The 27200-nt window shown below is 35.7% G+C and overlaps 2 protein-coding genes across 3 annotated transcripts; both read left to right on the top strand.

Annotated features, from left to right (window-relative positions):
- The first annotated feature begins 1145 nt into the window (after positions 1-1145).
- Positions 1146-4688, top strand: LOC127802903 (14-3-3-like protein B). The gene is made up of 4 exons (XM_052338982.1): positions 1146-1718; positions 2640-2762; positions 3836-3952; positions 4433-4688. The coding sequence occupies exons 1-4, from the start codon at positions 1224-1226 to the stop codon at positions 4490-4492; spliced, it is 795 nt and encodes a 264-aa protein (XP_052194942.1). The 5' UTR covers positions 1146-1223; the 3' UTR covers positions 4493-4688.
- A 926-nt stretch (positions 4689-5614) lies between these two features.
- On the top strand, positions 5615-26911 carry LOC127801814 (probable DNA helicase MCM9). Of its 2 annotated transcripts, none has more exons than XM_052337237.1 (20): positions 5615-5822; positions 5920-6022; positions 6114-6213; positions 6308-6446; positions 8418-8484; positions 8955-9129; positions 13050-13149; positions 14402-14499; positions 14627-14692; positions 14792-14884; positions 15953-16069; positions 17863-17935; positions 18220-18286; positions 24512-24593; positions 24819-24940; positions 25022-25089; positions 25502-25611; positions 25693-25740; positions 25859-26011; positions 26535-26911. In XM_052337237.1, exons 1-20 carry the CDS (start codon positions 5701-5703, stop codon positions 26621-26623), a joined length of 1992 nt encoding a protein of 663 aa, XP_052193197.1. In that variant the 5' UTR covers positions 5615-5700; the 3' UTR covers positions 26624-26911. The 2 variants fall into 2 exon arrangements, with proteins under 2 accessions (XP_052193197.1, XP_052193198.1); XM_052337238.1 differs by having other exon boundaries at positions 5680-5827.
- Positions 26912-27200: the final 289 nt, after the last annotated feature.

The raw sequence follows: 27200 nt of genomic DNA, 5'->3' as shown, positions 1-27200 counted from the left end.
GTATAAAAATAATTTATTTCTTAATCAACCCAATTTCGTTAAGTTATGATAAAAGCTCTTTATCTGTCCTTTTTTTTTTTACAATATAAAAATTTTAATGTAACACATAATTTCTATTAGAAAGTATCACGTGCCATGATCTTCTTTTCTATTAGAAGAATTGTCTTATGTATAATTCAAGAATTATGAGTTAGGTATTGACGAGACTCGCACCCAAAAATCACAAACTAAATTTTGTCAGAAATTATTCTTAGTCCATATTATATAAATGTTGATATTTTTATAAAAGTATACAATGACATATATATATATTTATCAAATTTAATTGACTTCTTGTATCAAATAGGGTGGGCAAAATAGAGGACATCCGTTTTATTGTTATCCTAATGTGATAGTGTCGTATTAGTTCAGACAATATACACAAATAATAGATCAAATCTTATACCCTTATTAATTAATAGTTGGTTATTGACCGTAAGAGTTTATTAGAAATTATAAGGTTGTGTTCTCTGTGTTATTTTTAAATAATTTTTAATTTTTAATTTTTTAAAATATTAAAAACGCGTTCTTTTTACTGTTTTTAAAAATACATTTTTGAAAACAAAAAAAATTATAAAGAAAACTCAAAACAACAAAAAGTTGTTTTAAGTGTTTTTATCCAAAATAAATTCAAAACACATTTATTTATTTACTCATTCATATATTTATTATTATAATAGAAAAAATATTACAAAATTCATTAATTTTAAAATGTAGATATTTTTTTAATAATTTATAAATATTAAATATTTTTAATTTACTAAATAATTAAATTTATTGAATAAAATATCATTAAAAAATTATTTTTAAAATTTCAAAAAGAACACGTTTTCTAATTTTTTGTTTTGAGAAATAGTTTTTCAAAATGACAAAAAGAACGCGTTTTTAATTTTTTAAAAATAGACTACCAAAATAAAAAATTAAAAATAAATTCAAAACTCAAAATTAAAAATTGAAAACTAAAGAGAAGATAGCCTAATACTTTCAAAATTATATTTATTTTGTTAGATTTAAGGTTTAGGATATTTGGGAAATTACAATTAACAAGTTTAAAATGAAAGGAAATGAAAAAGAGCAATTTCGGGTATAAAAGCTCTGTCCCCAGTTCCCGCATTCTTCTCCCCTTCTGTTTCCTCTTTTGCTCTCTCTCTCGAAACCGATCTTCGGAGATCAGATCTCAAGCAATGGCGACCCAAACCCTAACGGCGCGCGAGGAGAATGTGTACATGGCGAAACTGGCGGAGCAAGCCGAGCGCTACGAGGAGATGGTGGAGTTCATGGAGAAGGTCTCGGTGGCGGCCGGCGACTCGGAGGAGCTCACCGTCGAGGAGCGCAACCTCCTCTCCGTCGCCTACAAGAACGTGATCGGCGCTCGCCGCGCCTCCTGGCGGATCATCTCCTCCATCGAGCAGAAAGAGGAGTCCCGCGGCAACGGCGACCACGTCTCCACCATCAAGGAGTACCGCGGCAAGATCGAGTCCGAGCTATCTTCCATCTGCGATGGCATTCTCAAGCTTCTTGACTCCAGGCTGATCCCCTCTGCCGCCGCCTCTGCCGACTCCAAGGTCTTTTACCTGAAGATGAAGGGCGATTACCATCGGTACTTGGCCGAATTCAAGACCGGCGGCGAGAGGAAGGAGGCCGCGGAGAATACTCTCAATGCCTATAAGGCGGCACAGGTTTGTTATTTATGGAATTTGAGATTAGATCGTTTGATGACTGAGAGTGGTTCATTTTCTCTCTTATTATTTATTATGTAACTCTTCAAATTTGTGCCATTGACGCATGGCATGAGGACTTTAATTACATTTCAGTTGTTTCCAAACGATTTTTTCTCTTCTCACTATCTTTTAGATTCGCTGTTAATCGATGCCCATTTGAGTGTTTTTGGTAGATTTTGTTTTTGTTTTAAGAAACGAAAAGGTTTTGTATGGTTCTTGATATTATAAATGAACTTGTTCATCATACATCGTAGGACGTTGTTATGTTACCAGTGCTTAGCTTTCTTCCCCTTCTGTTAATTGGTTGGAGAGGTTAGATTCTATTGGTTCCTTCTTATGTTAATTGTAAATTACTTTGTAGTTTGCTGAATGCATTTAATTGCCTTTTAAAATCCGCTGCTTTATAAAATTCGATGTCCTAATTGCTATTTGCTACTAAGAAGAAATATTATGAATTTCTTAGAAGCATGGTTTGGGATTTGAATCTAGTTTTAATCCTATTTTGGTTTGCATTCATGCATAAAATTGGTATGATTCTGAATATTATTCTATTCATGTTATGACCCTTTCTTATGTGAACGTTGTTAATGTCTCTCTAGTAATTGCTAGTGTAGGACTTTGAGTGAGACGTTTGCAAATTTAACAAAAGTCGTTCCCTGTCAGTGATGGCTTATAATTGTGATTCTTGGCAGAATTAATTATTTTATGCATTTTGCAGTTTTTTAATTCGTTTACTTGCTGATTACAATTGTTGACAATGGAGAAGCTAGATCATAGTCTAGGATTACTTTTCCAAAGTTTCGCCCTGCCCCTATTAATTGTAATTCCATTATCATGTTTCATTGTTTCGGTCTCAATTTAAGTATTATATTTTTGCAGGATATAGCCAATGCGGATTTGGCTCCAACACATCCAATTCGACTTGGGCTGGCTCTTAACTTCTCTGTCTTCTATTATGAAATTTTGAATTCACCTGATAGGGCTTGCAGTCTTGCAAAACAGGTGATGAAACACGTCTTAATCTCTAATGGCCTTCACTTTATGTTGGCAGCTAGAAGTAGCAGTCAAAAATTTGTTGGGGATGACCATCTCTCCCCTCTCTCCTTTTTTTTGGGGGGGGAAGGGGTTGGGGGGGGGGGGGGGGTGCGGATGCTACTTACTTTCCACTTCCTCACATTCAGAGCTCCAAATTTTAATATTATGATGAGGTTACTTTGCTTTTGCACATCGATTGACCTGTCATTATTATAGCCCTTTTGCATGATGCAAATGCTGACATATATGGGATGCCGCCAATTCCTCAACCGATATAAATGACTACATTTGGCCCCTATATGGAAAATGACCACTGGAAATGGGGATGTCATGTACCTGCACTAAAATTTAACAATGGACTTTTGTGTTTATATATATCTCTATATAAGTACAAATGCATTCAATGGTTTCCTAACTGATTATGGGTAAATTTCCATGTGCATACATGCATATTTTGGATGAAGTCCAAGTTCTTTGGGATTGGAAAGGACCAAGGCGATGACTGGAAACATCTAAGTTAAACCCGCCAAAATTATTTCAATCCCCCCCCCCCAAAAAAAAAAGACACACACAAACCCCCTTAAAAAAACCTGAATTGAGGTGGTAGATGTAGGTTTAGGGGGGGGGGGGGGGTTGGGTTTGGAAAGAGGTGGCAGTTATGGCAACTTCACCGGCGGCAGAATTTGCTTTTGTGTGTCTATATGTGTATAATATATAGTCTGTAATTTTCTAATTTACTTTTCTAGTATTCTTTTAATTTTATTTGTTATTTTACTGATCAATATAGAAGCATTAACTAAAATATAATTTCAAAGTGGAGGGTAAAATAGTCGTTTCTTTGGTTATGTCAAAGTGAAAGGGTATTTTTTTTTTTTAATTTTCATCTGAAGCTTAACCCCTCAGTGGCGGTAAATGTTCTTGCCTTGTTTTATTTAGCTTACCTGGTTCATGTCATGAACAAAAGTTGCAGAACATGCCTTACTATTGACATACAAGTCATTGGTAACTACATCTAATTTTTATCTGGCGTCTATTATTAGGCTTTTGATGAAGCCATTGCAGAGCTGGATACGCTGGGAGAGGATTCCTACAAAGACAGCACTTTGATAATGCAACTTCTTCGCGATAACCTCACATTGTGGACATCAGACATGCAGGTTTTTCTCGGGCCCTTTTTTCTCTGATAATTATTTGCCAAGCCGTGCTACTTTGCCCGAGGGGCTTACCGAATGAGGTCAAAAAGACCAAAATGCCCTTGCCCAAAATACAAATTTGCAAGGGATGTCACTGCTTTCTCCTCTCCTCTCTCCTCTCTCCTTTCTCATGGTCGCGATGCGACCACTGCTGCCATCATCTCGCCAACCGTCGCTACATCCTCCGACGGTCGGCGAGGCGATGGTAGCAAGTCGACAGCGGCGAGACGAAGGCAGCGGTGGTCGACGGTCGCATCGAGGCCATGGGAAGGGAGAGACGAAGGCAGTGGCATTCCTTGCAAATTTGTATTTTGAGCAAGGCATTTTGGCCTTTCTTACCCCTTTCGATAAGCTCCTCGGGCAAAGTAGATTAAACCTTATTCGCCCTTCCATTCTTCAGACCATCTGATTGCATTACTAACGTGTTCTTCTCCCTATTTATAGGATGATGGAGAGGAGATCAAAGAAGCACCCAAGCAGGAGGACGAGCAGCAGCAGAAGTGAACTCATTTGTTTCAATTTTAGCATTTCACTTCTCTGTTTGTTTTTGGCTATGGGAAGTCGCTTGGTGTTTCTATTTATTATGTTACCAGTCTTTATGCATCAGGATGTACTCACTTTCTTATAAACCTGTTTTTGTCCACATGAATGTTTCATTTCTATTTCAGATTTTGAAAAGCCATAATTTTTTATGCTTGAATCACACTGCCAAGCTACCTGCATCTCATCTGGCCCTCGATTAATCTCTAGTATTTAATTGGTAGCAATACCCATCCATCATCAGGTTCAGTTGTTTAAATTGCTTTGCTTTGCTCATTATAAACCAATTTTAAGCTCAACATGGCTATTTGATGTTAACATGCGCTCAAATTGTTTGCTTGACTAGCATGGTTATTGCACAGTCGTGGGTTATCTACGGTTACTACTATCATCAGTACTTTCCTTTTATTTGTAAGATAATAATCTGTGTACCCTGAGTAAGTGTAATTTACTTTTAAGAGAAAGAAAGAATAAAAAGAGTTATCTACACCAAATGAGAGCAAGGGGGTTGATGGCAGCGGTTGTGCACAAAGTGGTGAGTAAATGTGGTTGGGTTGTAAGAAAAAATGTAAAAAAAAAGAAAAAAAAAAAGAAAGAAAAACTTCTTAGTGATGATGATAGCGATTATTGTTAAATGAGTAAAGGAGGGGTGAAGAGATAAAAAACGTTAGAAGAGAGTAAAGATAATAATTTTTTAAGAATAGTAATAGTGATAATTTAGTTGCGAAAAAAGAGAGTAAAGATAATAATTTTTTAAGAATAGTAATAGTGATAATTTAGTTGCGAAAAAAGAGATGGAGAGAGAGAGATGTGTTTTTTAAATTGAGTCTATTTTGGTTATTTAAAATATTTAATTAGAGTTAATTAATGAAAATGAAGAAATTATAATATAACATTAAATTAAATTATAAGGGTGCTTATTGTATATTTTTTAAACATTAAGAGTAATTTTTATAATTATCTAAAAAGTGAGGGGTATCACGCAAATTTTGTTTTGCTTATGGAAATAAAAGGAACCAAACCAAAGAAGAGGCCCAGGCCCACATATCCGTGGGCCTTAAGCTTCAATTTTGTCAATCCGTTACGATGTATATATATATATATATATATATCGACATGGTGGATGCCCGTCTTCCCGCCCAAAATCTACTCGACGGTGTCTCTCTGCAACTATGGATGAGTGCTCAGGCACCGGAAAGGACTTGGCCGGATACCTAATTCGCCACCACTCCGATCAGCTCCGCTCCATCATCCTCTCTCCAGATCCTCCCCTTCATTACCCTCTCTACGTCGAGTAATGTATCACTATCCCCACCATCTATCTCCATATATCTATACAGGAAACATATTTCAATACAACACTTCTCTCTTTCTCTGTCTATTTCTCTCAGTTTTGCAGAGTTGATGGATGAGCACCCACCGGTTGCACATCTTCTCTTCTCCCAACCCACCCACTACTTGCCCCTATTTGACCAAGCAGCTCTCTGGGCTCAGGTATTTATGTTATTTGTCGTGTTAGTTTGATTTTTGTTTCTTTCGAATGGGATTTTTTCTTTTTCAATTTGTTGAGGTTGATTGTATTTAGAAAATCATATATCCGGATCTCAAAGGCTGGGACAATGCGAGCTTGAAGGAGTTCGTGCACGTCCGGATTGATGTCAGCGGTTCTCCTCTTGAGTCCCCAGGTTAATTAGATTGCTTTGTGGTTCTGTTTCTGGGAACTTGTTTTGGCTTTGTCTTTCGATCGCTTTATGTGAATTTTGGGTATCTTGCATTTAGAAACTTTTCCCAGTATTGGGCGGATAAGAGTGAAGCATCGTGGGATTCTTCTCACTCTCAAGGGAACTGTTATTAGGTCTGGAGCAGTTAAGATGATTGAAGGGGAGAGGGAATTTATATGCCGAAAATGCAAGATCAGGTCCTGGTTTCTTTGCCGTTGGCTGCATCATGCTTTAGTTTATAGTACCCTCATTTTTCACCTAGATAAGTATTGGCTAAATTATTGGGATATTCTAGAAATTAGAATTTTATGATCATAAGAAATTTCCATCACTAGAATTTAATGGTTAAATTTCACATGAATAAATTATTGGCCAAATATTTCAAATTGTCTAAAAATTACACATTTAAGATTCCAAGAATGAAGGATTTCTTATTCATTGTAATTTGGGTAAATTGCACTCATTCATATCCTCTATGATTTAGGTCAGTTGCAAGGAGACCCCCTATTGTTTAAAAATGTCTCTAGAGGTCCTTGTGGTTTACTTTTCTTTCTTAGAGACCCCTTTTTGTTAGTTTAAAATTGTCTTTGAATGAGCTGTCCAAATAAAAAAATTAAGCTATAGGGACCTGCAAAGACTTTTTAAAACCATCGGGATTTAGAAATGTCTTTGAATGAGGCATTTAAGCACCAAAAAAAAATGATAAGGATCTCCAAATACAATTTTAAACTATAGGGAGTCTCCTTGAAAATGACCCAGACAATAGGGAGTTTGAATCCAATTTACCCTTGTAATTTCATCAAATAAATGTCAACAGCATGTGGTTTGTCAGAAAATGCTTGTTTGCATATGTCATTTGCTCTACAAAGATTTTTGGACATGCAATTGTTGGTGTGAAAACTTGCAAGGAACACTCCTAGGAAAAAAACCATTCTACATTGTCTAGTTAAGCAATCCACTTCCAAAAGGGAATACAAGGAAATTCCTATTGCACAACAGGTGTTGAAATCTACTGTTTGGGTGTGCTCTTCTTTTGTCAACTAATCTTTCACTTTGACGTTTTCATCATATCTATCCTTTGATATGTCTCGAAGTAAGATCTTTGACTATATATTAGTGGTAGTGAAACTATAAACTTACTACACCTAGACTAGGCTTCCAAAACCAAAACTTGCAGTGCAAATATGGAAGTTTTTGATCAATTTCTGCATTACCATTTGAACAAGATGACAGAGATTCAAAAGATCAAATGATTAACCACCATCTCTTTCAAAAATTTAACCTATTAGAGAAAAGGGTAATTTTATTTTCTATTTACTATTTATATTCTCTATGATTCGCATAAGCTGGCTAAATACATGCAAACATTGTATGTAAAAGGTATAAAGTTGATATTGAAATCATGTGGAATTATTAATCATTATCTCTTCTAAAAGCTAAATTGTTAAGAGTATTTTATTATATTATTGTTTGTATTCTCTTTGTCACTTTAAACAAGATAGTTCAAAAAGAAACGAACTATTCTAAATTGTCGATCAGCAATGGCAACTTTCACTTCAATTTTTACCTCAGAAGTTTATAATTTGAAAAGTGTGGCAAGTTGCAAAATTGTTGCTCTTTAAGTCTTATTTTCTATGAACTTATCCAAAAAAGGCAAAGAATCTGTTTTTTTTTTCAATGGCTTAATAGTTAGCTAGTTTGTACGAATTTATAGACGAAATATTGAAGGTGTGTCAAAAATTGAACTTCTTTGACTTTTTTCAATTTCATCTCAAAGTTGATTGCTTGTGCCCCTTTTACGCCTGAACTATGACTTCAATCACTTCAAACATACTTCTAAGCACTCATGAATGTATCTACTCATGAATTAAATGATTATCAGATAGGTAAGTGCTAATAAGAACCAATCCAGTATTTCTATTTCTCCCTCTGTTAATCCAGATCATGTAATTCCTGCTCATGCAGTGAGTGCATTTTTCTAGTAAAAAATTGAAATTTCATAATGCATTTACCTTCACCTATGAAACTAACTACAGCATCTTGTTTTATCCTGGCATAATTGAATAAAGAAGACAATATTTTGAGAGCATATTTGGGATGATAGCCTATACCAGTTGACGTTTCTTGTCTGATCATATGTTAAGGTGACAATACTGATTTGAGCACAGGTTCAAAGTTTATCCTGAGCTGGAAACTAGAAATACCTTACCACAGCCATTATCTTGCCCTTCCCAGGTTTGATCTTTGCTCTTTTTTGTGTTATTTATCTCTCATCTCCTGTCATATGTTTATTCAGTATACTAAATAGCATAAATAGATCGTGCCATATGGTCACATATTAAATAAGAATATCATGGTTTTTGATATTGGAATTGCGGAGTTCTTTTTAGTCTGCACATATTATTTGACTTAATCTTTCAGAATTTTTGGTTCTAAATGATGAAAATTTAAAGGGCTCGAAGTACAAATATACTAGGATTAATGGATCTGCATTCTAGTTTCCTAGCAGAACCTTAATGTTTTGAAGTAAGGCTTTGTAAATACTGGATTGCAACCATTATCTTCATTTTCCGTTAGGTAACTTTTAGAAGATCTGTTGTCTCTTTCAACTGCGCACTTGGTATTTCTTTTATATGTAGTTCTGTTTTGATTAAGTATTCTCAATGTTTAGAGACAAAATTAGTTTTTTTTCTATTCCATGCCAGGGTTCCAAAATTTGTGAAGGCACCAGTTTCCAGTTTGTAGAGGGCAGTACAGTATGCCACGATTACCAGGAAATAAAAATCCAAGAAAGTACACAAGTACTAGGTGTTGGGGCAATTCCTCGTTCAATCCCTATCATTCTAATGGATGATCTTGTTGACATTGTCAAGGCTGGAGGTACTACGCCACATAAAGCTCATATTTGGAAAACCTGCACATAAGGCACTACACCATATAAATGAAAAACCTGCATATGAAGTATTTCCTCCTGGCTTGATTAAGGTTGTGGTGGAGGTTTTAGGAGAAGCTAAAACACCCTTCTCTTTAGAGTGAGTTTCCATGTCATAATTTGGGGATTTTCTTTCTTTTTTTTTTTTTTTTGAAAAAATTTCTCGTAAAGGCCCTTCACCAACCCTTATGATTTACATCTTACTTTCAAAACTTTCATTCGCTTGACCTTCCATTTTTATTATTTATTTTCCCCAAATTCACTAGTGATTATTCTCATAAGCAACGTTTAGAGAGGTTTACCTCTAGTGGCCTCGCCTTCCCACCTAAACTCGTGTGTTTGATTTAGTTTATCAAGGTGGGGGTTTTGTGTGTGCACTCATTTTCACAGATCGAATCTAGTTTAATTCATAACTTGTATTAAGGAGTTCAATTTTTTTATTCATTCCGAAATACCGAACTTAAAAGACAAAGAAAGACTTTTTGGGCGTCTTGGCCAAAAATCTTAAGAAACCTTTAAAATAAATTTTTAAGTCATTACAACCCAGTATATGAACGTAAAACTCATTTGTTTCCACAAAATAAATGGTGTGTCTTAAATATAAACTTAGTTCGTACAATGGGTTTGGCATGTTTGATATCACCAAAATAAAACCTACACATGCTTCTAGTGCGTTACATAAAACACATATAGCATTTACAAAACATGATATGCCACAAAAACAACGAAGCTTCCAAAATTGAAGCTTCAAGGACTTCCTTTCCCTTCGAGCCCTTTGCCTCGTTTGGAACGTTTGAATATTCTAGGGGATGAATCCAAGTTAGAAGATGAATTTTCTAAGTGAGGAACCCCTAGAAATAAAATATTTATATAAAATGCATGCATGAAAGAGAATGCAAGTTTCTACTCCACAATGCCACTCGTGATTGTGTCAGCATCTTTCCAAGAGCTTTCTCAATCAGCACCCTAAGGCCTCTTGGAAGGTCCTCAACCACACCACCTCAGTCCTAAGCGGCATAAAACAAAATAGCATGGCCATACATGATCATGGATACAAATGAAAAGCCAACAAAATACATTTCCAAAATTGATTTCTCATATAACACAAAAAAAATTCACAAAGTAAGAGTTTGTGGGTGGGGGAAACTCACCTTGGGGTCTCTTTGGAGAAGGTCTTGCTCACCCTTCCTAGCTTCCCACCTTTCCTTGGTGTCCTTGATGACAAACTTTTTCGTACCTTCACTAGTTTGCTCTCTTCCTTCTCTATTCTTCTCTATTTTCTATCCTCTTTTACACTTGCTCCAACTCCCTCAAGTGGGAGACCATCCCCCAATTTATAGGATCCCTAATTTTCCCCCAAAAGAAGTTGATTAATATGAGGGATTTGTGTTTTATTTTTATTTTTGAAACCTTCCTTTCCTGTTAATTGTATCCATATACACATGGGATAAAGGAGGAAGAGGAAGGGGGTCAATGGGGGATGGCTTCCAAGCCATCCCCAGTGGTGTAAGGGGGCTGCCCAAGGCAGCCTCTTGGTGCACAACAAGCAGTGGCAGTTGCTCACTGCCCCCTCCCCCCAACACTTGCAGGGTCCCTTTTATGGAAAGGGGCCTCACCATTGGGTTCCCCCTTCTTCTTCTTCTTCTTCTTTTTTTGTTCTGTTTTTTATTATATGTATATATACCTGCATATATATATTTTATTAATTTATACATAAATTTAAGCCATTTGGCCTACTCACTTGGTCAATTAATTTTTTCTCAAAATGAAGTTTGAATTTATTTCCTTAAGTTCTAAATATTCTAAAAATATTTTGGGTGTTACAGAACCTTAACATGGAAGTTCTCCTTGCACTTATTTGCTGCAACTCAGGCATGTCATTTTATGTTGCTTGGCTGCTGAAGTAACCTGCTTTGGGCTATATGTTATCCACTGAATGATATGTGGGAATCTAATAGATGTTTTGTCTTTCAATTTATCATAATGGTAATGGTAAAAACCTTATAAAAATGTTCAAACCAAATTAGTTTATCTTATGTTACTCATGTGGTACTATTTTTTGTTTGAAGTATCCATGATTGAACAAGTGATATCGAGTTCTGGTGTTGCTGATCATGGTCAAGAGATCCTACTGTGTAGTCAGCAGCTAAGAATGTGCTTAATATAATCATTTTATCATATTATATTAATTAGGAGAAGGATAACAAAACTAATGCCACTACTTGACAGAACATTCTGCCCAAACTAGTCATGTATATTTAGTTTTATTCAATCTTCCAAAGTGCTATCATCTATGTGCCAAATTGCAGTTCTGTCTCATCAGTCTCCATAGCATTCTCTGTTCTACTTCCAGAGCAAAAGAGGAGGATGATAAAAGAAGTTCATAATGCTAGGTGGTTATTGAATGCATCATCTCATCTATTAAAAAAGCATGAAACTTCTATAAAGGTGTTGTGTCATATTGGACACTTATGTTGGACACCAACTCATCAGACACTTCTAAATGCATGTTTGGAACTTGTTCAAATGTGTCCTATTATTATTTATTTTATTTTATTTTATCAGATACCTTGAGGACGGTAAGGTTGCTCCATTGTGACCTAAAGGTAATAGGTTCAAGTCAGGAAACAGCCTCTTTGCTAAGCATGGGTAAGGCTGCATACAATTGACCTTCCCCAAAGCCGAGAGATGTGAGAGCCTCATGCACTGGGTTCTCTTTATTATTATTATTATTATTATTATTATTATTATTATTATTATCAGACACTTTATGGACACTTGAGGGACACCCTTGTCAGTTTTTAATCTTGTATTTTCATCATTTAAAACATACTAGAACCTCATTATGAGTTTAAAAAACTAAATTGAAATTTAATCACACAACTGAATACAATATAGATTTATATTTATTGCATTTGTTCTTTTAGAATCTGCAATTTTAAGATTTATATTCCAAAATGAACTTCTAAAATGTATATTAATACTTCCAATCATAATTATTATCTATTATGTAGAATGTGAGATACTTATGTGTATGAATGTAAGGTGTATAATTTATTACTTGTCATGTCCTGCTATGTTGTGCGTGTGCGTGTGCATGTGCATGTGCTAAAATTATTGTGTCTGTATGTCAGTCTATAATATGTATCGTGTGTCTGTATCCATGCTTTTTGGCCTTAAAATATCTCTATATAGCACAAACATTCCTTTCTTGCAGGGGGCAATCATGTATCTTTAATCAAGTTATGCAGTAGAACAGGACTAGTACAAAGAAGGAAAATTGAAAGATTGAAGATTTATTTTCAGTCCTACTCACTCTCTAGACATGTCTCCTGTATCAGGTCAAGGGAAGTTAGTTTGACAACCTTGGTGTGGGTTTCAAGACAAGGTGATAGCAAATTAAAAGGATCCATGTGCATGTGTCTTTGGGATTAAATGGGCATGATCTGAGTGAACTGGGAGTGGCTGGCATCTTCAACGGGGAAAAATGTTAGCTGGCAGCTTAGAGAATATCAAACTGGAAACAAATTTAAGAACCATAAGTCTGTGGTCTACTTCTGTCAATGTAGAAATTGCTGTAACATCGATACAATAATTTCTATTGGCTACTTGTGTATTTTAAGGTCCCTTGAAACTAGCTTAGTTGTTTAAAGTGATCGTTGGAGAAGTAGGGAAAAGCTTGCCGTATAAGCAAACTCCTCTAGACAAAGGACTATAACCTTTACCTAGTGGGATATAGTATTACTATAAATGTTGCATCATGCTCTTGATATTTTGTTTTTCTTTTCCAAACTCTGTGTTCTTTATGCTGGGAATGCATGGTTCTTTTTCCTTGGAGCAAATGAGGTCATTTGCATTTTTCTTTCAGATGACATAATAGTTACTGGGGTTTTGAGTGCAAAGTGGTCCTCAGTGTTGAAGGATGTGCGATGTGACCTTGATCCTGTATTAATAGCTAATCATGTGAGGTAATCAAAGTGGCTCTCTCTCTCTCTCTCTCTCTCTAAGTTGATATGAAATGATTCTGTATTACATTTGGTGCAAGTAAGGAAACATTTTAAAGTTCAGCATAAAAGAGCTTCAGTATTCCAGGTTCTCTCATTTTTCTATGACTTAAGTTTGTGAACTAGTTACAATATATATTCAGAAGGCATGGTGGAGAGAGAAAGTACCGTTTAGTAACTTGCTTTTGTTGTGCTGAATTTGCAATTACTTCTACATAAATCCAAAAATAAAAAAATTATTTGACAAGTCTGATCAGCACTGGATTACTTCTTTACTGCTTTCATTTATGTTTTTTGCTTTATGCTCATAAGATTGTGTCTTTGAGTAGGTCTGTATTTAGACCTGATGATGCATAACGCAAACCAAAATCACGAGTAATTCAAAGTACTCAATATTCAAATTCAATAATCAAAATCTGCATAACAATACATCTCTAAGGGGTTTATATAGACTAGAGATCCTAGCTAATTAGGAAACAAATCAAAGATCAAATTGTAGCCTAACTAGAATGGAAATATAATCTTCCTAAAACTACTTAGAAAAGAAGTAAACAAAGATACTCTAAAACAAATAACAAAATATTAATAATGTAATCTAAAATATCTTCTAAAACAGTCCTATCTAGTTCCCATCAGTTTGATAAGTGTGATTGCCAATCTAGTCCCTTCTCGGTTTAGTTTTTCATCAGGAGTTCAGTTTTACCTGTGGTCAGCCAACCATTAAGATGTTACTGGGATCACAATTAATGTGAAGTAACTTATACCAGAATGGAGGTTTCCTTATTTATATATACTTCAGGAGGAAGGAGAGTTGCCAGGGTCATAAGCCAGATGTCGCCTGCTTTTGATCTGTTTCTTAACTATTCTGCTTTTAGTTTCTAATCTGGCAGTGTATATTTCTTTGACACATTAAATTTTTTCATTTCTGAAAGGCAGGTAAGGTGCCAATTTTCTTGATAACTACCAATCATTGCTATTTTGTTATGGATAATTTGATCCCTACATTCATGTTTCATAATTATAAAGATTCCTAGTTCAGGTCATCAGAAGCTCCACTAAATCTATTTGTTAATTATTTGCTTAGAAAGCTTGAAGCACACTCATGGTGAATATAGCCCTTTTTTAAGCTTATACTGTTAAAATTGATCTGTTCTAAATGTCAAAGTTGATTTGCGCTTTCTTATATACTCTCTACATCAGTTATTTCCATTTATAGGAGAACTAATGAGCTGAAGTCAGACATTGACATTCCTGATGATGTTGTTATGACAATCAAGCAATTCTGGTTGAAGTTCAAAGATGCACCTTTAAAAGGTGAAAAATAAAACTATCCTATCTCTTATTTCGGTTATATATTTACATAATAATACTTATATTCTACTTGCTTTATCATCAACTCTACTTGTCTGATTTTTCCTTGTAACATTCAACATTATCACAGGGAGAAATGCTGTTCTGCGTGGTATATGCCCACAAATTTTTGGACTCTTCACAGTAAAGCTTGCAGGTACCATGCCATCCAGTATTAAAAATCTTTCCCATTATGTACTTAGGCTCTGTACTCAAAAGTTTCCAGGTTTCTATTGATGCTCTTCATTTAATCTAGTTGCATTAACACTTATTGGTGGGGTCCAACATGTTGATGCTTCTGGGACAAAAATTCGAGGAGAGTCTCATTTGCTTCTGGTTGGTGATCCAGGTGACATTTTACTTTACATTTATGGCATATCACATTCTTAGTTGTCATAAGGAATTTTTCCTTTGTTCTTCTTGTGGCATAAATTTCTAGAAAACACAAGCTAAGAAATGCCAAAAATGATGGACTAAATTCAATGCTAAGCCCATTGCTGCTGCTTTGTTTAGAACACGTAAGCTAGTACTACTTCTACAATGATCTTTGATTTTGTGAGTCATGCATTCATGAACCTCTAGAATTACTCTTGGCATAACTATAATTAGGACTGGATTTAAAGTCAAATCGTCACTCCACTGATTCATGAATGGAGACATTTTGTTGATCTGGTACATTGACCATCTATAGACCTGGTGTTTTATGTTTCAGTAAGTAAAGATATTATAAGAAAAGCAGCATACAAGGGGTTGCTGAGTTGCAAACTAGGTATGCCGTTGCATTGCTAAATAGTGAACTTAGCCTATAAAACATTTTTTACTGGTATTATCTAGGTGTTTTACCTCTGTCATAAGTAAGAAGGTTGTTATCCTATAATTATACTGACACTTGTAGTTAGAACATGGTAATTCTTTCTAACTACCTGCTGCATCTGGCTGATGATTGCTGGACTTGGTATTACGATCACATTTATATTAAAAATGCAATATGCCAAAGGAAATAGTTCTGCTTACCTCACAGAAAGCACTGTCGAATTATCAATTTTGTCCAGACTTTGTCCATCTGGACTTGCTTGACGAAAGGATTCTTTGTTTTTGGTAAAATGATGACAACATAGTAGACTAACATTCCATTATTAATCATAATGATATATATTGACGACTCAGATTTCCACAAACAAATGAGTTCGCATTTTGGTGGTGTTAGGCTTGAATAAAAACCAATCTAAATATGTGTGATTATATAGCTCTGCACTATCTTATTGCAGAGATTGCTTCAGAAGCAACAGAATTTGTTTCAATTGCTAATATGGTGCAGAAATTGATGTATCAATGCTTCAGAAGCAACAGAATTTGTTTCAATTGCTAATATGGTGCAGATATTGATGTATCAATGCTTCTCTATAATTTCTGTAAGGTACTGGGAAATCTCAGTTCTTGAAGTTTGCTGCTAAATTGAGCAACAGGTCAGTCATTACTACTGGTCTGGGAAGCACTAGTGCTGGATTGACGGTTACGGCAGTCAAGGATGGAGGTAATTCTTTCATCTTCTGGCTTAATTATGGTGATTTGATCAAATTTGCAGTATTTGTTGTTTTGATTCTCTTCATATGCTTTCTTTGTTACTATTCTTTTACCATTTAAGTGTGTGCTTCTGGCTTCATCCCATTTCATCTAAGAGTTGCATGTCTGCAGTTTTATATTTTGGAAGTATTCAGATGCATTATAGAAATGTGAATTAATTTCTTTATGTTATTGAGATATTCTCCTTTGTTATATTTATACAAAGGTTGAACGCAATAGAAGTCCATTATAACTTAGCTTAGGAGTAATCTGAAGTCAGGAAATTTTATCAGTGTTATATCACTCTACAAAGGTTGAAGGCCTGGAAAGTGTTCAAATTTTGAAAAACCCGTCCGGTCCAAGACCGAATAAGTTCGGTCCGGTCTTCAGTCTGGTCCTGGTTTTGGACCAAAGACCGAATAAATTACTCTCTCTCTCTCTCTCTATATATAACACTCTGCAATACAACAGTATTTGTTACTGTTTTGTTGCTGTAAATAAAACAGTACATACTGCTGTATTTACAACAATACAAGCTGTATTGTTGTATTGCTATACTTATACAGCAATAATAGTACAAATATTGCTGTATTTACAGCAGCAATAAAGCAATACATGCTGTCGTATTGCTGTAAATACATCATGCTGTATGTATGATAGCTAGGATTGGTCCAGTCCCACCCTTATATGGTCTGGTCTTCGGTCCAAAACTTCTACCAATTCAGATTCCGGTCTGGTCTGGTCTGGTCTAGGACTGGTCCGGACCAATTAAAGACCCTCGTTCGGAAGGTTTCCAATACAAAACCCCCTTTTCAATTTCACTTTTTGTTCTGAAGGATACAGAGTTTCCAGTGGATACCGGCCAGTACCAAAAAAGGAGGGAACCATGCTCTGCCGTTCACAAGCTCTGTGCATGCAAAACCTAGCCAAGGCTTTACATACAGAGAGCTTATAGCCCAGGGTCTGCACAGAGCCTGGAAACCACCCAGCTTTGTGTGGTTCTCAAGCTTCTATTATTTTTTATTTTCATTATAACATTATACAATTGTTTAACGTAAAAATGCACTCAATTTGAAAATAGAAAGATTATGGTTTAAATAAAGTGATTGTCCCGACTTTGCCATAATCATGATAGAAGTATTATTATATATGTATGTTAAATTATTTATTTAAAACATGTTCTTAATTTTGACAATAATTATAGTTTTATATGCTTTTATAATGTCATTTTATATGCAAAAGTTTATTATGATTGTACATATTTTTTATAATATATATTTTTTTATAGTGCCATATCAAAAAAATGGTATTTGGTTTTGTGTGGAACTAAGACCGTACCAATAACAAATCTGATACCTTATCCTGTATGGCAGGCATTGAAAACTATGCCTAGAATCTGTTTCTCCCTTTGACTGATGCCATGAAGTACTTCTGACATGAAAAAAATTATCTTAATTTTTACAGTGGTCAGTGACAGTTACTTGCGCCCGGGGGGGGGGGTGCATCTCTCTGTATACAGTTAATTAATTTGTTTGGTGAGTAACACATTCTTGTTGTTCGAGCTGTGCCTGCATAACATTGTAACTTTATGATTATGGCACTAAGCGATAATGACTATCCCTCCTTGGATCCATTCCGTGTATGTGCTTGAAAGACATGTACATAAATTCCCTTTGTTTTTCCTAGGACCTGGCTATTCACTAAAATGTAACAGGTTGAATGTTCAGTTAGATAAGTACTTAAATGCATTTATGAAATCCTCAGGGGAGTGGATGTTGGAAGCAGGGGCCCTTGTATTAGCAGATGGTGGTCTTTGTTGCATAGACGAATTTGACAGGTATTATTCTGTTGGAGTCTGTATTAAATCTTCTTTTCATTAATAAACAAAGAAACCATCTTTTGTGATTTCATCCCTTGGGAAGGTGCACTCTACTTAAATGATCTATTGTGGTTGACATCCCTATTTTTAGTAATAAATTGATATACGATGACATTTTGAGATATCCCAGTTTACCCATTTGTTTATGATACAAACTTAGAGATGACAAGGTCACCAATACTATAAAAGTAATTACCCCAAACTCTCTAAATATTGGACTAAAATAACTCCTTTCTTGACAGCATGAGGGAACATGACAGGGCAACAATACATGAAGCAATGGAGCAGCAGACTATAAGTATTGCCAAGGTAGGTTATTCAATTATATGTTAATAACTCAAAAATTTCTAAATAGTCTTAAAGAGATACAACGTAAAACTTAGTCGGATCCAAAACATGAACTCTAAACAAATTATGAAAAATCGTTGGGGCGTGGGTATAACCCTTCATAGCGACGCGCTACACTGCCCGCGTGTAGTGTCAAGTGAGCTAGGGCCGCTACATCGGTGCCCGGATGTAGTGACAAATGAGCAAGGGTCCCCGCATTTGATTGGACGAATGTGGGTAAATAAGCTAGTCCAAAATCAAAATCAAAAACAAAATCAAATTCAAAGTCAAGGCTAAAAACAAAATCATAGATTAAGGATTGGATCTTGGAACATAGGAACATTAACAAGCAAAGCTATGGAAGTGGTAGATGTGATGATTAGGAGAAAGATTAATATTATGTGCCTTCAAGAGACGAGATGGGTAGGGAAAAAAAAGCAAAATTTTTATCAGAAACTAGATATAAAATATGGTACACAGGAAATAATCAAGCGAAAAATGGACTGGGGATTATTATGGATAAAAGCTTAGTAGATGAGGTAGTGGATGTAAAGAGAATAGGGAATAAGATTATTATGTTGAATGTTAGTCTAGGAAGAATGACTATGAATATCTTTAGCATATATGCACCACAAGCGGGGTTAGGTGAGGAGATAAAAGCAAAATTTTGGGAGGACCTAGAGGGACTCATACAAATGATACCAAGAGGAAAGAAAGTGATTATAGGAGGTGATTTAAATGGGCACGTGGGTAGAGACGGAAACAGCTATAGAGAGGTACATGGAGGGTATGGATTCGAGGAAATTAATAATGAGGATAAGTCTATTATAGATTTTGCTATGGCATATGGGCTCATCATAACCAATACTAGGTTCAAAAAACGAGACGAACACTTAATCACATATAAAAATGTCACATCAAGCACCCAAATAGATTACTTCTTCATGAGACAAGAGGATTGGTTATGTTGTAGGGATTGTAAGGTGATACCGAGAGAGTGTTTGACTACTCAATATAGACTTCTAGTACTTGATGTCCAAGTAAGAAATTTGAAGAGAAAAAATCACATAAAACAAAATCCAAGAATCAAGTGGTGGGATTTAAAATGGGAGAAACAATTAATCTTCAAAGAAAAATTAAGGGGTAGAAGGGAAGGGAATGGAATGGAGAAAGACAGACAAACCAAATGTGGAGAGAAATGGCTAACGCCTTGAGAAGCACGACAAAGGTATTCCTTGGAGAGACAAATGGTAGAGCCCCTAATCTTAAGGAGTCTTGGTGGTGGAATGAAGAAGTAAAATTGAAAATTAAAAATAAGAAAACTTGCTATAAGGCTGTATATCAGTGCAACAATGAAGAAAATCAAAAAAATTATAAAAAAGAAAAAAAGACAACAAAAAGAGCTGTTAGTGAAGCAAGGTCAAAAGCATATGAGAATCTATATAAACGACTTGATACAAAAGATGGAGAAAGGGATATATATAAATTAGCTAAAGCAAGAGAAAGAAAAACAAGGGATTTAAATCAAGTGAAATGCATAAAAGATGAAAATCAAAATGTATTAGTGAATGAGGGAGCAATTAAAGAGAGATGGAAGAAGTATTTCACAAAATTATTCAAGATGGTGGCAACACAAGAGTTAGGTTGGGACATCTTAGTAACTCCGAAGGGAATGTGACCTATACATTTTATCGACGCATAAGTTCAAATGAAATAAGGCAGGCATTAAAAAAGATGAAGAATCATAAGGCGGTGGGACTGGATAATATACCAATAGAAGCATAGAAATGCATGGGAGAAGAGGGCATCTCCTGGCTAACAAAATTATTTAATACGATCCTTAAATCAAAGAAGATGCCAAATGAGTGGAGAAAGAATACTTTGGTTCCTATATACAAGAACAAAGGAGATGTTCAAAATTGTGAAAATTACAGAGGAATTAAGTTAATGAGCCATACCATGAAACTCTGGGAGAGAGTAATAGAGCAGAGGCTCAGAAAAGAAACAGAGGTCTCAAAAAATTAATTTGGTTTCATGCCTGGTAGGTCAACAATGGAAGTTATATACCTATTGAGGCGCCTAATGGAAAGGTATCGGGATCATCAGAAGGACCTACATATGGTGTTTATAGATCTAGAAAAAGCCTATGATAGGGTCCTTAGAGAAGTATTATGGAGGGTTTTAGAGAAGAAAGGAGTCCGAATAGCCTATATACAAGTCCTTAAGGACATGTATCATGGTGCAGAGACAAGGGTTAGAACATGCGGAGGGGATACTGAACCGTTTAAAATTACAATAGGACTACATCAAGATTCTGTATAAGTCCATATTTATTTGCTCTAGTAATGGATGAACTCACTAGAGATATTCAAACAGAGGTGCCATGGTGTATGCTATTTGCAGACGACATAGTGTTTGTGGATGAAACAAAAGGAGGAGTGAACACTAAGTTTGAGTTGTGGAGAAACAATTTAAAATCTAAGGGATTTAAATTAAGTAGAAAGAAAACAGAATATATGGAATGTAAATTTAGTAAGAATGCAAGAGTGGAGGACGTTATAATAAAATTGGAAGACCAAATCTTACAAAGAAAAGACCATTTTTGATATTTGGGATCAGTGATTCAAAAAGATGGAGAAATTCACGAGGATGTCACACATTGAATTAAGGTAGGTTGGCTAAAATGGAGAAATGCATTGGGGGTATTATACAACAACATATCCAGCCTTTATCCTACTATGTGGGGTCGGCTACATGAATTCTAGACTTCCATGTATTTCTATCTTTTGTCATATCTTCATTGAGATCCATACACTTCATATCAAACTTTAATGTCTCCCTCAAAGTCTTCTTAGGTCTGCCTCTACCTCTATTTTTGATTAATTGTTCCATTTCATCAACTCTCCTCACAAGAGCGTCTCTTGGTCTCCTTCTCACATGACCAAACCATCTTAGTCTAGTCTCTCTCATCTTCTCCTCTATTGGCCCTACTCCTATCTTATTACGAAAATTGGTGGTATTATGTGATGGTAAAATCTCATTAAAATTGAAAGGAAAATTATATAGGACAGCTATAAGACCAGTTTTGTTGTATGGCTTAGAATGTTGGGCAGTCAAATATCAGCATGAGCAAAAGACGAGCGTAGCGAAGATGATGATGTTAAGATGGATGTACGGCCATACAAGAAAAGATAAAATTAAAAATGAAGTTATTCGTAATAAGGTAGGAGTAGTGCCAATCGAGAAGAAGATGAGAGAGACTAGATTAAGATAGTTTGGTCATGTGAGAAGGAGACCAAGAGACGCTCCTGTGAGGAGAATTGATGAAATGGAATAATTAGTCAAAAAAAGAGGTAGAGGCAAACTCAATAAAACTTTGGGAGAGATATTAAAGTTTGATATGAAGATATGATAAAAGACAGAAATACATGAAAGTTTAGAATTCATGTAACCAACCTCACATAGTGGGATAAAGGTTGGATATGTTATTGTTGTAATCTTAAAGAAAAAATTGTCCAAGGAAGTATTGAACTACAATAGACATGCCAATTCAACTCCAGATCGGATATGATATTGATCAAAACTGCATTAGAATGGAGTCAATGGACTGCTGTATGTACTTTTAAGTTGTTCCTCAAAGTTGGTCCACACTGTTTGATTTGAAAGTTCACTTAATTATGTGAGAAAGTTTAATCACATTCATTATTATAGGTACATGAGTTTTATTACATTCTGCAGAGTTTCTGTCCTATCATGGACTTGCATATTTGACCTCTTACATAAACGGTCTAACTTTTACATTTTAGTTGACTATTTATTTTCGATCAAAATTTAGTCATTGACTCAAAATATGTTATTACTCGTCTCTGTTTTGTTTTGTCAATAACCCAGTCTCAAGTTGGTAGCTTGTTTATACCCATTTCTCTACCTTCTCAGACCACAGTATTTTTGGTCTTTCTTTCCTTATGCCTTCTGGACTGGTGATGTCATTTCCTTTTGTCATATTCAGCGAAAATGATGTAACTATGCTTTGCCTTTTGAGTGTTTAATTGTCTCCGTTTTGCAAACTTGCGTGTCCCAAACCATCTTGGTTAATTTTCCATTGTTTAATCTCCATCAAGTTCTACATTTCCATATCACATTTTCATCCATTCCTATTTTCATCTTATGTTGCTTTAACAGATATCCATCTCAATATCATCATATTGATCACATGCATTGTGAAATTTTTATTTCTAAGCTGCCTAGTACTCTCTCCTGAAAGCTTGGTAACGTCAAGTTTTTGTACAATTCAATGGGTGTCCCTTTTATTAGATAGTGATGATAGAATGAGAGACCAATCACCACAGTTCTGCCTCGATTTGAGCAGTTGCAAAAATGGGTGGGGCTAATTCTCCCAGTATAGCCTCTGACGCTCAAATTAGTATAGTAAATGAGCAGTAAAGAGTATTAAATGCTTAGAGTTGCTGGGTTTATTTATGGGGGTTTCATGCCTGTATATAGTTGAAGGAACTGAGATACTTGGAGTTATCATCTCCAAGATTCCAAACTTGATGACTTTTGAGTTATGAGAAAATTCCTTATACTAGATAGAGATAGAGATGAGATGGCTATCCCATATTTCCCCAGTATGAGATAAGCCAAGTAGGGATAGTGTTGATTTTTAATCATTCGAAAAAGAGGTGAGCAAGATAGAGATAGTGTTAATCCTTTATTGTCCAAAGAGGATGAGTGATGTGGCCTCCAGATTATTCGGAGATATGATGAATCGAGAGTTATTTGTCCATAGTTTCCCTTCAATACTGAGCTAGGGGAAGGGCCAAATGTTGTCTCTCTATTACTTGCTGATATGGACACGTGGCAAGGTGAAATTAGTTGTTCTTCAAGGATAGTTTGGTGATTTCTATTTTTGGAATATTCCCACATCAGATAGTAACCACAAACTGCTCTTCACCTAGCTCATTTCTGCTTCAAATTAGGTAAGGCATAATTGTCAATCTCTTCAATATGTATAATTGAGTTTGAATCTAGGCTCTGGTTTCTTTCATGTTGTGCTGTCTTTCGTCACAACTTTTTGTATCTCCTGGGTCCACAGATAAAAGTGTCATTTCACCTAACAGGACCACCTAGCTCCATAAGGTTTCAAATTAATCATGTGATGCCCGAGTAATCCGTATATAGTCTATTGCTTGGCTGTATGATTCTCAAACACTCTTCTTGGCATCAGGGAAATGTTGAAGTGGTCATGGCTAAAAAATATTGTTTCTGAAGAAGACATGACAAAATAACATAGTCTCTAATTTACGTTTGATACAAAGCCTGACAATATTATATGCAAATGACTTGAAAATTATTCAAATAGTCAAGTGAAGTGGTCTGAATTGGCTAATTTCTGTGGCTTTTCACAGTGTAGGTTGTTTATTTAGTTGGATTTCTTGAGAAACATGATGCTTGAAAATCAATGTCTTAAGATACGATTAATGAACGGTTCATTTGTGAAGGTATGGTGATTATTGTGAGTTGTAAGGGAAAAAAATAAAGCACGTTTTTACTTTTAATGTAATTTATTACTGTTGCTATTTTGCATAATATAAACCTTTTTGCAGCCTTTTGTTTCGGGTGCAATGGTAGAAGTAGCAATTCAATGAAGCCAATTTCAATCTTATTGTATTTGTGCTTAATCTTGTATGTATAGATAACTTGGTGAGAGGTCATCCTTCCACAGCAGGACGAATACTGCTGGTGCCTTGACCTGTTGCCTTGACTAAAGTTATTCTTTTTGGCCTTTTCAACTTCTGGCGCTTTGAGCTAAAACTTCAAGACCATACTCTTGAAGGAGGATTGTCATGCTATATCCATAGATTCTGCTAGAGATGTTGAACTTATGAACTGCAACTTTGTCAATGGAGCGCTGTTTAATTTTTTTTTGCGTTATCATGGAGTTACTTTGTGTATCATTATGTCTTTTGATACGGTCTTTGTCCATTAGTTTGTGCCTGAATAAATTTTAATGAAGCTTTTGCCTAATTTATTGCATTTTATTGTTTCATTTGAGTTTCAGTTACCTCAATCTTTAAGAAGGGGGATGCCCTGAAGTTTGATTTCTTCTCTCATTATCCGTTGAATTTGAAATCACTATCCTTTGACTCTGTGGTGGAAACATGGCTCTGAATTTTATATAATTTTTTTCTTTTCCTCTTTTTTCAGGCTGGTCTTGTAACTACTCTCGGTACTAGGACAATCGTCTTTGGTGCAACCAATCCCAAGGGACATTATGATCCCAGTCAAAGTATCTTTATTGTCACTTAATCTTTCAAATTTCGAATTTTTCTTTACCTCCATATTGTTTGTGTTCACATACCAAAAGTTCAGCTGCTAGCACCCTTGGCTCCATCATCCTTTCTTAAAGCAAAGGTCAAAGAATGTGGATAATAATCAAACTAGATGCACTCATGTGTAATGTCTTTAGCTGATTGTACCTTCGACTTCTTGGTTCATACTTAACGCAAGCTAGCTCTATCTGTCAATACGGCACTTTCTGGTCCATTGTTGAGCAGATTTGATATAGTACTAGTCCTACTGGATACAAAGAACCCAGAATGGGATGCAGTGGTTTCTTCTCATATACTTGGTCAGGTAGTGGGTGTAATTTGTCGAATTGCTTTGATGATATATTTAATAAATTCAAGTAACGGTAATTTGTGACATTCCAAGCAGGCTGATCCGGAGAGAGGCAAGCAGGATGATGATTTTGATAATATCTGGCCTCTTTCAATGCTTAGAAGGTGAGTTCTTTTTCAAGCATAGGGACCTACAGGGAGACCCCTTTGGTTTTTAATACTTAATACAGACCAGCAAATGATATTTTTTCACATGTACTACATTTTCCCCTTCTCGGTTGGCCAGTATGCTTTAAGTCTTCTACCTGAAACCACATTATTGCAAGTCAGGGTTGCGTTATAAGCGTTTTTCCACCGTCTGTTGGTTGTTTCTCAACCTTTTTGCTTTTCCTTGTCTCAACATAATCTAGTTTGTGTGATCATCACATGACATGGTTATCAAACATTGCAAGTGATGAATTTCGTAAAGATTCTTTAATTACGTATTAGAGTGGATTTGTTTATATTATTTTCATCCTTAAATTTCATAACTACTTTGCAACTCATCTAAGTATCGCATTCTAACAATTTCTTTCAGGTATATTCATTTTGTTAAGGGATACTTCAAGCCAGTCCTCACCAAGGAGGCTGAAAGGGTCATTTCAAGCTATTACCAAATGCAGCGAAGAATAGCGGTGCAAAATGCAGGTATTGCCAAGACAAATCTTCTATGATTCCTGAACATTGCCACTTTTTTTTTTGCTTGCCTAAACCATCATTATACTGCAGCAAGGACAACTGTGCGCATGCTGGAAAGTCTAATAAGACTTGCTCAAGGTTCTCTCTCTCTCTCTCTCTCTCTCTCTCTCTCTCTGTGGATCCATCTAGCAAGAACTTCTTACACACCCTCTCCCCCAAAATTACTTCCCCAATGATATGACTATTAATGTTGCAGCACATGCAAGACTGATGTTCAGAAATGAGGTCACACGATTAGACGCCATAACTGCCATTTTGTGCATTGAATCGTCCATGACTACTTCAGCAATAGTGGACAGCGTTGGGAATGCACTGCACTCCAATTTCACAGACAACCCCGATGGAGAATGTATCCTTGTGACAATTTTTTTTTTTTAACATACACGCATGGCATACTAATCAAAGCTATTCATTCGTAGGAGAGAACACATGCTGGCAGTTGTACCGACACGTAACATGCAAGAAAAAAAAAAAAAAAAGCTAGGGAGTAGTACTCCCTAGTTCTATTTATGGTTTAAAACACATTGGCTGATACAAATTAGCATGTATTTGCTTGCAAGGTAACAAAAAATATGAAACATCCATGTAGTTGGAAAGTTCTAGGTAATAATTGGTGGTGGTTCCAGAACTGCCATTTATTGCCAAAACTAGTGCTAACTTCTGTTCTGCCTATCATTTGCCCCAACAACAAATTTTGAGCTCACGTAGTCTGAAATAGTTTGTTCATGAGATATTGCAGAGTACAGCACAGGCAATTGAAAACTGTTTTTCTTCATCATTGAATTTCAGCATTTTGGTCATATTTCATCTCCCCGATTGATATTATCTTGTCGTTCCAGTATATGCAAATTCTTGACTCAAGTGTTGCACAGATGCTAAGCAGGAGAGGTTGATCCTTAAAAGGCTGAGCTCTATTGATGAAGTAACTGATCCGAATGATGTGGCAGCCTCAATAACTTGATGAGATAAATGGAAAGCAAAGGGATCGTGGTGGGTACAAGAGTTACTTTCAAGCTGCTAATCAAGAGCTCGGGGATTTATCACAAAATGGTTGCACAAAAACCTATTGCAAAGTTTTGATATGGTGCTTCAAAAGGGTAATAGTAACTTTGAGGACTTTTGTGCTAGCAGTAACAGATTTGTTGTAATGCTGTCCATGAAGTTTATGACGATCTCTTGTTAGATTGATCTACGTTACATTTTGAGTGGTCAACCTCGAGTAATTTAAATGAATTGGTGATTCAGCATAGCACCATTTATGTTATATTTGTGGTTATTGTATGGTGCCATCATAGTTGGTTCTTGCTTCAAGCTTTTGATTTTGGACAGTAAAGGTGATTGCATACGAAAACGTCACATCTGTTTCGACATTATTGAACTCTCAAATCTGTTTGCATGCTTGAAAATGAAGTACCAACAATGACACAAACACAGAGTTGCACTGCATTTGAGCTAATCCCATTTTGTACATCTTGTGCGAGTTCAGGAACAAGATTTATATAGTTTCATGCATTTATATCAATCATGCTGTGAAGAAG

Source organism: Diospyros lotus, chromosome 5 (genome assembly GCF_014633365.1).
Source record: "Diospyros lotus cultivar Yz01 chromosome 5, ASM1463336v1, whole genome shotgun sequence".
In the NCBI taxonomy this organism is placed as follows: Eukaryota; Viridiplantae; Streptophyta; class Magnoliopsida; order Ericales; family Ebenaceae; genus Diospyros; species Diospyros lotus.
The sequence above is the reverse complement of the archived record's forward strand: the minus strand, read 5'-3'. Positions and strand labels throughout refer to the sequence as shown.

What these genes read in the sequence shown, in the direction of transcription:
- LOC127802903 (XM_052338982.1), top strand. Translation starts at nt 1,224, where the DNA reads ATGGCGACCCAAACCCTAACGGCGCGCGAGGAGAATGTGTACATGGCG. An exon ending in ATGCCTATAAGGCGGCACAG is followed by an intron (nt 1,719 to 2,639) that starts GTTTGTTATTTA and finishes ATATTTTTGCAG; the next exon opens with GATATAGCCAATGCGGATTT. An exon ending in TGTGGACATCAGACATGCAG is followed by an intron (nt 3,953 to 4,432) that starts GTTTTTCTCGGG and finishes CCCTATTTATAG; the next exon opens with GATGATGGAGAGGAGATCAA.
- LOC127801814 (XM_052337237.1), top strand. Translation starts at nt 5,701, where the DNA reads ATGGATGAGTGCTCAGGCACCGGAAAGGACTTGGCCGGATACCTAATT. An exon ending in TGCCGAAAATGCAAGATCAG is followed by an intron (nt 6,447 to 8,417) that starts GTCCTGGTTTCT and finishes ATTTGAGCACAG; the next exon opens with GTTCAAAGTTTATCCTGAGC. An exon ending in TTAATAGCTAATCATGTGAG is followed by an intron (nt 13,150 to 14,401) that starts GTAATCAAAGTG and finishes TTCCATTTATAG; the next exon opens with GAGAACTAATGAGCTGAAGT.